The sequence below is a fragment of the Nuphar pumila genome, chromosome 14 (assembly GCF_984573655.1).
Source record: "Nuphar pumila chromosome 14, dmNupPumi1.hap1.1, whole genome shotgun sequence".
Classification (NCBI taxonomy): domain Eukaryota; kingdom Viridiplantae; phylum Streptophyta; class Magnoliopsida; order Nymphaeales; family Nymphaeaceae; genus Nuphar; species Nuphar pumila.
In genome coordinates, this window is record NC_143262.1 from 25,948,434 (window position 1) to 25,960,771 (window position 12,338).

General features: G+C 36.3%; 1 protein-coding gene across 1 annotated transcript in view; it reads left to right on the forward strand.

Annotated features, from left to right (window-relative positions):
- LOC149816662 (Ankyrin repeat family protein) overlaps window positions 1-12,338 on the forward strand; it is a 32,740-nt gene that overhangs the window by 1,302 nt on the left and 19,100 nt on the right. Inside the window, exon 2 of the mRNA XM_089988146.1 lies at window positions 131-549. Coding sequence (XP_089844272.1) covers window positions 131-549 — 419 coding nt within the window. The remainder of the gene's footprint in view (window positions 1-130; window positions 550-12,338) is intronic.

Genomic DNA, 12,338 nt, shown 5'->3' on the forward strand with positions numbered 1-12,338 from the left:
TGGTATCTTACACAATTTACATTTTTTACTTCATTGAGGTACTTCCATGGCATTATGTCTCTCACAATGTTGCTATTGTTAGATGATGGGCGGGATGACATCTAATTGGCTGTCATATTTGTATATGCAGGTACCGTTCGAGAGCTGGTCAGTAAGTGGCCTGCCCTTTGTCAGTCCTGTGATCAAACAAACACTTGTGCACTATATGTTGCTGCAGAAAAGGATCACCTAGATGTAGTTAATGCTATCTTAGATGCAGATAAAAGTGCAATAAGGATTGTGAGGAAAAATGGAAAGACAGCTTTGCACAGAGTTGTTAGACTTGGTTATCTCCGAATTGTTGAAGCACTTTTGTACAGAGACCCAATTATAGTTTCTATAAAGGATAAGAAGGGCCAGACTGCGCTGCATATGGCTGTAAAAGGACGTAGTCCCAGTAATCCGGATATAGTTGCAGAATTATTACGTGTTGATCCATCCATACTCAATGAGAAGAATAAGAGAGGAAATACAGCTCTGCATATAGCCACAATGAAATCACGATCAGAAGTATGTTATCTTCTTACCAGCCATCTGCCTTTGTGTAATCTGTGACTATTTGTCACTTTTCATGCCTTGTTCATGGTTCACCTATATTATTTCTGTCTTCACACAATTCTTATTGTTGATGCTATGTTGTGCTCATATTACTATTTCTCATGCTAATTCATCATGGAGTTTGGCTTATGTTGCTTATTGAGTTTGTGCCTACTTGCCTTAAGTTATATATTCACACGATTCATGCCCTTAAACATCCTAATTTTCACGTGGTGACATGGTCGATAAAACCATTTTCAATTTCATTAATTCAAATTTTAACACTTATGTCAAGGTTCTTTTTGTTAGAAGTACGGAAATGGGCACTAATGATTGTTGGTACCAATGATCTCAAGGAGGGACATAAACACCAAAGAGACCACCTTAATGTGTACATTTAGGCATTTCCTTGTATGGTGCATGAACTTCTTGTCGAGCTTTAAATGGTGGCACTATTGATGAAATCAATTTCGAGATTCCTGAAGAAGCAAGTTTGGATCAGGGTTTCTCTTCAGTTTGGGAAGAACGACTGTAGATTTCATAGTGGGAAATGGATTTGGGTTTGTCTATCCTCATCATTTGCAAGAAACACTAATTGCCCAATTGTGAGGTATCTTAAACTTGAAGCTGAACATGAGAATTGAGATCCCTTTTTAGTTTTGTTTGATCTGATGGGTGTGTGGAGGTTGGCTTCATAGTTGCCAGAGGAGCAATCGAAAGCAAGTAGTTGAATGGGAATCATTTAGGAAGTGATATGTGAAATCATGTGAAATATTAAAAAATTGATGGATGTAAGAAGAAAACTTTTAAGAAGGAAGATGATATCAACAACTATATCATAATATTAAAAAAACCTCTAGATCACTCAGTTAATAGAATAACACACAAATGTGCATTCAACAAAACTACAAAATATTTAAAAAGCAACACCTTGGTAAGCTTACTCTGGACACCAAACATTACATTAATAAAGAATTTGTATGGAAATTTATGCAATCTTTATCACATGTACTATACTTGTGGAAAACTTCAACTAAGCCTAAAACATACGTTTGCTACTATATGATACTTTTGAACAATAAATAAATATTCTTAAGGATAGAAGTGTTTTATAGATTCATACTTGAAAATTGTTATCCATGCCATCTAAAGTGGAAAATCCTTTATTCTTTTCATCTAAAAGACAAATTTATGATGCAGTAACAAAATATATTTATATTTTCTCAAAATTTACAAACAATCTAACATCCGAATGGTATCATACTTTCATCACATCATTTTAACAAAAAAATCTAATGTCAAAATAGTGCCATGACTTGCATTTGGGATTTCTATGTTTAAGAATTGGAATTTCTTCTCTCTAAGCACTTCCAATAATTATGATTGGGTTTTATGTTCATACCTTGCTTGCAACCATAGAATGTAGAGATTTATGGTCAGTTGTGTTAATATATATATATATATATATATATATATATATATAATCTTACCTGATAGGGGTATTTTTGTCTTTTCACATAGTTGTTTCTAGAAACAATTATTTTACCAGGTTAAATCTTTTTTGTTTTAATTAAATGTAAATTTTTGTTTTTTATTTCTTTTTGAATTACATTGGGGGGTCCCACCATAGAGTCGCTGGGACCCCGACCCCCAGCGGTCGTAAATATGACCGTTGGGGGCTCCCAACGACTCTATGTGGGAGCCCCCAATGTCTCTCACTCTCTCATGTTTTGTGTATAAATAGGGGACCTCTCCCCTTGTATTTCTTAAGCTTCTCAGGCTCTCTTCAATAAATGCTTATATTTTTTACTTGTTTGTGTTGCCTTTTTTAGGCTTTTGTATTGTCCCATTGTAGACTTCTTGTTTGTATTCTCCTTGTGCTCTCATGCATGTCCATTATTGGACTTGGTTAATGCTTTTGCATTCTTGGGTTATATTTTCGCATACTTCATTACATGGTATCAGAGCAAGGTTGTGCTCTTGATTTTGTTAAAGCTATCTATTGATAGTTTGTGATTCGGGAATATCTTCGATACTTTTTTGCCCATCCTCTCTCTAAGTCACTATGGAGAATGAGCATAAGATTGATCTTTCCTTAAAGTTAAATGGCATAAACTATATCATGTGGGCATCCACCATGGAGAACAACAAGGGCAAAAAGCTTTAGGGATACGTGATGGGCTCCATTTCGGAACCACAACTCAAACTTACCAAAATGGAAAGAGGGCAAAAAAAGACTCTAGAGGGAAATGCTCGCACCAAAGCCATTGAAGATCACCAATCCAAGATAGAGGATTGGGAAAGTAGATATGCAAAAATCCTTGCATGGTTTATGAACAACGTGAAGCTCAAGATATGTGCCAACATAGCCAAATTTCGTAAAAGCAAACGAGACATGGTTTTTTATGAAAGATATGTATACTCTAAAAGACCTTGCGAGCCAATTTTTCCTTCAAGAAAAAATTCGTACCATTAGGCAAGGAGACATGAGTGCCTGTGATTATTTTAGCACCCTTAGTCCCTTGTGGGATGAATTATCTCTTCTTGAACCCAAATAGGTTGCTAGTGAAGATGTTGATCTTAGAAGAGAGCAAATGAAAAAGAACACTTTTTTCAATTTTTGCACGGGCTTAGGCCCGAATATGAACAAGTTAGATCTTCCCTCCTTCATAGATTTAAGCCTCTTCTCTTAGAGGATGCCATTGCTGAAATATGCAAAGAGGAAACTCGTCTTGGCATGATAAAGGGAGGAGATGAAGTATTAGCCGTGTCCAAGCCCAGTAATTATGTTAAAACTTATAAACCTCCTTACTTTGAGAGGCAAAATGGCTATAATAGAGAGTATAGGAAAGCGATTTGCCATTATTGCCCATGAACCGGGACACGTAAGGCCTAATTGTCCTAAGTTATATGAAACCCTAAAGAAGAAGGTTGCTTCTATCGAAGAAACTACACCAAGAAAGGAAAAACCAACCAAAGAAAATGATTCATTTTCGCTAGCTCAATTATCGGAGGCACTTCAAATTCTACTCAAATCTCCATCCACATCGGGTGCCACCTTCTTCACCTCCAAGTATGTCTTATTGGATCCTTGATTCGGGGGCTTCTTTTCATATGACACCTCTTAAGAGTGGTGTATCCGAATTATGCACTAATTCAAAAACCTCTTATGTTTCAACTGCCGATAGAACATCTTTACAAATTAAAAGTGTTGGAACTTTAAATTCTTCTAAAAACTTTTTTGTGCCAAATGTAAGAGTTGTTCTACAACTAAATCTAAATCTAAATCTTCTTTCCGTTTATCAAATTTTTGATCATGGATGTGGAATCTCCTTCTCTTCTAAGGGTTGCTCCGTGCAGGATTCCAGTGCGGGAAGCTGATTGGGCAAGGCCATAGGAAGAGAGATCTCTACTACTTGAACTATTTAAATCATTCTACCAACTCTTTTTGTAATTATGTTTAAGATAAAAATAATGAAACTTGACATAAAAGAGTTGGACATCAAAGTTTCTCTAAGATGTACTTTTTTCCTTTTAGAAAAAAAAATTGTAATGAGAAAAATTTTGCTTGTAAGGATTGTATCTTTGAAAAAATGAAATCCACTCCCTTTCCAAATAGAACTTTCATTTCTGAGAGACCTTTTGAATTAGTGCATTCAAATATTTGGGGACCTTTTCCCATCATATCAAAAGGAGGATACTCATATTATGTGATGTTTATTAATGATTTCACTAGATATGTATGGCTATACTTTCTTAATTTCAAATCCGATGTCTTCTCATTCTTTAAAAAAGTTCATATGATTGTCAAAAATCAATTTTCAAGCAACATATCTATTCTTAGATCCGATTCGGGTGGTGAATATTTATCAAATGAGTTTCAAAATTATTTAGAAACAAATAGAATTTGTCATAAAAAATCATGTCCTAGAACTCTCCAACAAAATGGATTAGCCGAAAGGAAACATAGACACATCTTGGAAACCGCTAGAACACTACTTATTTCTAAAGACATTCCAAAAAGTTTTTGGGTCGAGACTGCTCTAACATCAACCCATTTGATAAATAGAATGATATTATCATCCTTACAAAACATATCTTCCTATGAAAAATTATTTGAAAGAACACCCGACTTCAATAGATTAATGATCTTTGGTTATAAGTGCTTTGTGCTTTTTTATAAAAGAGATAAATTGTCTGCAAAAGCAATTGAATGTGTATTCTTAGGTTATGGGGAAAATAAAAAATGATATAGATGTTTTGATTCCCAAAACAACAAACTATATGTTTCTAAGGATGTAACCTTTTTAGAAAATGAAAATGGTTTTGATAAGACAAAAGACAACAATGAAGTTGAATATACTTTTTTATTTGATCTTTTACCACAAGAAGAGTTGAACTCTTGTGATAATTCCTTGGATGACGGAGGGGATAATCCCCTAAATGTCAATGAAAATAGTAATGAAAATATGGAAGAAGAAATACATATAAATGATGATATTGTAGATGGACCTATGCAAACTTATACCCGGCGTGATCAAAGAAATTCTCTAAATGCTTTAGAAAAATATTCTCAAAACTCAAACTTAGAGGAAACCTCTCTTAGGAGATCCAATCGTATTTCCAATCCACCAAATAGATTTGCATCCTATGGCATATTAACACCAAAATATAGGTCATGTTTAATTGCATTTCATTCATTTCATGAACCATCTTATTATAATGAAGCAAAAAATCTTCCGCAATGGGTTGAAGCTATAAATTTAGAACTTAGTGCTCTTGAAAATCTAAAACTTGTGAGATAACTTCATTACCCATAGGAAAGAAATCTATAGGATGCAGATTGAGTTTTCAAAGTTAAAATCAAAAGTGATGGGTCTTTAGAACAATACAAAGCTAGACTAGTGGCTAATGGATACTTTCAAGAATATGGTGTTGACTACGAAGAAACATTTGCCTCGGTTGCCAGGATGACTAGTGTTAAGACCCTCATAACCGTTGCATCTATTAAACAATGACCCATTTATCAACTAGATGTGAAAAATGTATTTTTAAATGATGAATTAAGTGAAGAAGTTTACATGGATCCTCCGCTGCGGGTTTGCATTGGAAAAGAAAAAATTCTTAAACTTAAAAAAGCCTTATATGGTCTAAAACAAGCTCCAAAAGCTTGGCATGATAAATTTAGTAATGTGATGATTCATCTGGGTTTTCATTCTTGTTATACTGACACTGCTCTTTTTTGTGAAAAGTATAGATTCTATGATTGTTATTCTTTTACTTTATGTAGATGATATGATTATCACTAGAAGTGATAAGAAACCAATGACATTAAGAATATTCTAAAAGAAAATTTTGACATGTCTGATTTAGGATTCTTAAGATACTTCTTAGGTATTGAAGTTGCGTACTCTTATATTCTTTCTCAAATGAAACTTGTTGCTGACATTTGTACTAAGTCTGATATTTCAGATGATGAGAAGATAGAAACCCCTGAAGTCATTAATGCTAAGTTGAGGCTGAAAGATGAGACTCTACTCGAAGATCCTACCCCTTACCGCCAACTTGTTGGATCACTCACAAACTTATGTATCACTCGGGCAGACATAGCTCACGCAGTTTATTCCTGTTAGTCAGTTTCAACATGCTCCTACCACTGTGCACATGAGTGTTGTCTTAAGAATTATCAGATATATCAAGAATGCTATAACCAAAAGGGTTTTTGTTTCCTCATCATCTTCATTTGATTGATATGCCTATACTTATGTTGATTGAGGCATAAATTCCAATGATAGAGTCTCAACTACAGATTTCTGTGTGTTTTTAGGTGATTATGATTTCATGGAGATGCAAGAAGCAACACAAAGTATCTTTATCCTCAACTGAAGCCCAATATTGTGCAATGGCTACTACGTGTGAAAGTATCTTCAACAAGATACTTTAGTCGATAACGCAATAACCTTGAGAATAAATGTGTGAACATACACACACCAAGAACACTTGGAACACTTGTGCACAACAAGCACAACACACAGAATCACAAATGTGCAAATGCACTCATAAGATTCATAAACAACTAAAGAGGTTGGGCTATAATCCCAAAACCCTTAAGGAAATACAAGAGGAGCTGCCCATATTTATAGGGCTTTTAGGAGGCCTTGGGAGGGGCTCCACATAGTCGTTGGAGCCCCTCCAACGGTCACAAATGTGACCGTTGGAGGGGCCCAACGACTAGTGGGTTGGGCCCCTCCCAATGCAAGTACAATGCATTAAATGAAAGAAAAAGGAAAAATAAAAAAGAAAAAGAAAAAAGGTAAAAATACAAACCATATTCACGAAAGTGAATATGTGTAAAATACCTAAACTACCCTTAGCAATATATATATTTTATATATATAATAGGTAGATACATATACATATGTAATATATGTATATGTATCACCTTATATATATAAAATATATATACGAAATTACAACATATTTTAACACCCCCCCTCAAACTTAGGGCAAGATGACCGATAGTTTGCCAAGAAGGAAGTTGAACCGCGGAGCGCACAAGGCTTTAGTAAAGAAGTCTGCCAACTGATATTTGGACGTGACATAAGGAAGATCAATGACTCCTTTGAGATATGCTTCACGAACATAGTGACAGTCCATTTCGATGTGTTTAGTTCGCTCATGAAAGGTGTGATTTTTCACAATGTAGATTGCACTCTTGTTGTCACAACAAAGCTTAGTGGGCCCTTCTATTGTAATCCCCATGTCTTCTAGCAATTGATGAATCCAAACAATCTCCATGGTAGTAGTTGTCATGGCACGATATTCAGCTTCTGTGGAAGAGAGTGACACCTTTTGTTGCTTCTTGCATCTCCACGATATTAGTGAGTCTCCAAAGAAAACACAAAAACCAGTGGTGGAGTGACGGTTATTTGGGTCACCTTCCCAATCTGAGTCAGTATAAGCAATCAATTTTAAGTGAGAAGAAGAGGACAGAAAAACTCCCTTATTTAGAGTACCCTTTATGTATCTTACGACCCCCGTAAGATGGCACTCATGTGAACGGATGTAGACGCATGCTGAAACTGACTTGCAGTATGGACTGCATGGGATATATCTGGTCTGGTAATACTCAGATACATCAATGATCCTACAAGCTGTCTGTAGGGTGTAGGATCCAAAAGGGGAACCCCATTATCAATTTTCATCTTTGCTCCTACTACCGCAGGAGTTTCACAAAGCTTCTCATCTGTAATACCTGACCTGTCAATGATCTCGGAAGCAAACTTAGTTTGAGATAAGAAATATCCTCTAAGAGAGTATGCTACTTCAATTCCCAAAAAATATGTTAGAAAACCCAAGTCAGACATTTCAAATTTATCTTTTAAGATAGATTTTATACTCTTAACCTCGTTAGAGTCACTCCCAGTGATGAGCATGTCATCAACATACAGAAGTAAAATTACAATCCCTGCATTGGATTTTCTAACAAATAGAGCTGTGTCAGTAAAACAAGAGGAAAAACCATTCTCAATCATAACAGAGTTAAATCTATCATACCAAGCCTTGGGGGCTTGTTTTAGGCCATAGAGTGCTTTTTGAAGACGAAACACCTTTTCCTTAGGAGTCTCCATTCCAGGAGGAGTATCCATATAAACTTCTTCGCTTAAATCGCCATTTAAAAAGACATTTTTAACACCCATTTGATAGATGTTCCATTTGTTGATAGAGGCAACGGTTATAAGGCATCGGACAGTGACCATACGAGCTACAGGAGCAAAAGTTTCTTCATAGTCAATACCATATTCTTGACTATATCCTTTTGCAACCAAGCGAGCTTTATACCTTTCAAGGGATCCATCACTTTTAGTTTTTACTTTAAAAACCCATCTGCACCCTATTGTTTTCTTGCCTTTAGGAAGATTTTGAAACTCCCAAGTTTTGGCTCTTCTCAGAGCCTCAAGTTCATTGTCCATTGCATTAATCCATTCAGGGCACTTTCGTGCTTCTTCAAAATTTCTAGGTTCTATATAGGAGTGGATGGCACTAAGGCAGGCTCTATATCTTGGTGAAAAGGAGTCATAGGAAATGAACCTAGAAGGAGGCCTTCTACTGCTTTCGGTTCTACGAGGGATCACTTCATTCTGAGAGGCACTGGGACTGACATCATTATATCTGTCAAGAGCACTCATAAAGTTGTTTTGATCTCTATGAGTATAGGTGATAGGGTCTCTAGGTAATTCTTTATCAATATGTTGATGTGACGAAGGAGGCAAGGAGATGTTTTCCTCGGTTTCAAATTCATTTGGGTTACTTTGATCTGACTCATTATCACTAGTATCATCGTCTTTATTCAGTAAATCAAATAAAAAGGAATAATCCACATTTTCATTATGAGGGTCACAACGTTCAAATCCACTAAGATTTTCCAAAAAGCTCACATTTCTGGAAACATACAATTTATCACTTTTGATATCATAACAACGAAACCCCTTTTGGGTTTCAGAATAGCCAAGAAAGGCACAAGGAATGGCTTTAGGAGAAAGTTTGTCATTCTTATCAGTAAGAACAAAACATTTACACCCAAAGACCCTTAACCTGCTATAATCAGGTTCCTTATCGTACAGTTTTTCAAAGGGAGAAATTTTGTTTAAATTTTTCGATGGGAGTCTGTTTATGAGATAGACAGAAGTAAGGGCTGCCTCAGCCCAGAGATTTTTTGGAATGTTTTGAGAAATGAGTAAAGTCCTAGTTGTTTCAATGATGTGCCTGTGCTTTCGTTCGGCTAACCCATTTTGTTGAGGGGTTTTCGGACAAGATTTTTGGTGAAGAATACCAAAATTTTCAAGATAACTTTTAAATTCATTTGAGCGGTATTCTCCTCCAGAGTTGGACCTAAAGATTTTTAAACATCCATTGAATTGATTTGAAATTATCATGTGAAAACTTTTAAAAGTTGAGAAAACTTCATGTTTATGTTTAAGAAAATAAATCCAACAAAACCTAGTGTAGTCATCCACAAAGATCACATAATATGAAAATCCTCCTTTTGACATTACCAGAGCCGGTCCCCATACATCGGAATGGACAATTTCAAATGGTTTTGTCGTAAACATGGATCTTTGAGGAAAAGGCAAACATTTCATTTTCCCAAGAATACATTCATTACACAAAAACTCACTTTTACAAAGATGTTTAACAAAAGGCAAATAAGAGATTTTAACAATATTGGGATGACCCAATCTCTTATGCCATACATGAATATCTTTGTTTTGGACGACGTTGCAAAATTGACTCTTGGGAACTTGAAGAAAATCTACGTAGTAGAGGTCTCCTCTTCTAGAGCCTTCCCCAATCAATCTCCCGGACTGGCGATCCTGTATCCAACATTTATTAGAAGAGAATTTTATATCGCAACCATGGTCCGAGAGTTGGGAGACGGAAAGAAGATTTAAGTTAAGGTTTGGGATAAAACGAATTTTTGGAACAAAGAAGTCTTGTTTTTCAAAATTACCTATTCCTTTAATCTCAAGAGATGTTCCGTCCGCGGTTGAGACAAAGGATGGAAAAGAATTTTTAGAAAAATTTGAAAGAGAGCAAGAGCTAGGGGTCATGTGAAAGGATGCCCCGGAATCTAAAAGCCAAGATGTCTTACCGGGGGAAGAAGATGGCATAGCGGCTCCGGAAGTACCTCCCTTGAGAAGAGGTTGTAGTGCTTCTACGATTTGTTGAAGAGAAAGAGACTCACTTGATGAAGAAGGTCGTTCTTCTACTTGGGATGCCATAGCCGTTGCAATCAATTTCTTCCATTCAGGACACATAGGCTTGATATGTCCGGGTTCTTTACAATAGTAGCAATTCAATTTGCTATAGTCTCTTTTGCCATATCGATCATTTCCTCCTTGACCTTGATTCTTGAAATGAGGAGGCATGTTATTTCCCGGTCTTGACACGACATTAGCCATTTCACCATCTTCTTGAGTAGAGGAAGTAACAAGAATGCTAGGATTATTTTTGCCAATCCCCATACGGGTTTCTTCACCACTAAGCTTGGTGATAACATCTTCAAGTGAGGGGGATGTGAAAGCGGAGAGAAGAGAGGACTGAACTTGTTCAAATTCGGGTCTAAGGCCATTTAGAAAATTGAAGAACCGGTCTTCCTCAAGTTGTTTATGCCTTAATTCGATTGCCTCTCCACTCCATTTAGGTTCAAGAATTGCGAGCTCGTCCCAAATAGAGGATAATTCGGCAAAGTACTCCCGAATGGTCATGTCATTTTGTTGGAGGGTCAAAGCCCTCTTTTGGAGAAAGTACTTGTGGGATAGATCTCTTGAGGTGTACATTTTCTCAAGATATACCCAAGCTTCGGAAGCCTTTTTAAATTTGATGATATTGGCGTTTATCTTGGTCTCAACGGATGAGAAAATCCAAGATAAGATCTTGAAGTTCTTCATTTCCCAATCATCATGTTTTTTTAGAATACTCTTCAAGGGCCTTTTGTCTTTCATCCCCTTCAAGGATCTTAATATCCCCTCCTTCAATAACGGTAATTTTGGGTTCCAGTTCCGGTATGGATCCATGAATGTAACCCCAAAGCCCCTTTCCTTTAATATGGGCTTTCATATTACCGGCCCAAACATGATAGTTTGAGCCATTAAGCTTAAACCCAAGAGAGAAATGAGTCTTTTTCGCCCATTAGAGAGGAAAGAAGACAAGGAATAATACATACCTCAAATACTTTTCACGTCTTTCTTGACAAGAGAGGCTCCTAAAATATTGCTCGAAGAAGGTGATCCTCTTTGATTTCAAAAAACTTGAAGGCATGCTTTTCGAGAAATGCAAGAGAGGGCGAATCGCAATTCTTCTTTTTCAACGAGGCTCTGATACCATGTGAAAGTACCTTCAACAAGATACTTTAGTCGATAACGCAATAACCTTGAGAATAAATGTGTGAACATACACACACCAAGAACACTTGGAACACTTGTGCACAACAAGCACAACACACGGAATCACAAATGTGCAAATGCACTCAAAGATTCGTAAACAACTAAAGAGGTTGGGCTATAATCCCAAAACCCTTAAGGAAATACAAGAGGAGCTGCCCATATTTATAGGGCTTTTAGGAGGCCTTGGGAGGGACTCCACATAGTCGTTGGAGCCCCTCCAACGGTCACAAATGTGACCGTTGGAGGGGCCCAACGACTAGTGGGTTGGGCCCCTCCCAATGCAAGTACAATGCATTAAATGAAAGAAAAAGGAAAAATAAAAAAGAAAAAGAAAAAAGGTAAAAATACAAACCATATTCACGAAAGTGAATATGTGTAAAATACCTAAACTACCCTTACCTAAGCTACCCTTAGCAATATATATATTTTATATATATAATAGGTAGATACATATACATATGTAATATATGTATATGTATCACCTTATATATATAAAATATATATACGAAATTACAACATATTTTAACACTACGATCATGGAGCTTGTGTGGTTTCGAAGTCTTCTCAGTGATATGGGCATAGTCATCTTCACACCATCGAAGATGTGCTGCGACAATAAAAGTGCAATTTACATCGTAAGCAACCACACCTTCCATGAGCGTACTAAGCATATTGAGATGGACTGCCACTTTGTACGTGACGAATATCTGAGAAGAACTATTAATTTGCTATATGTTACATCAGAGTACCAGTTGGTGGATTTCTTCACCAAAGCTTTTCTTGCTCCTTGTTTTATTTTTCTCCTTAACAAACTTT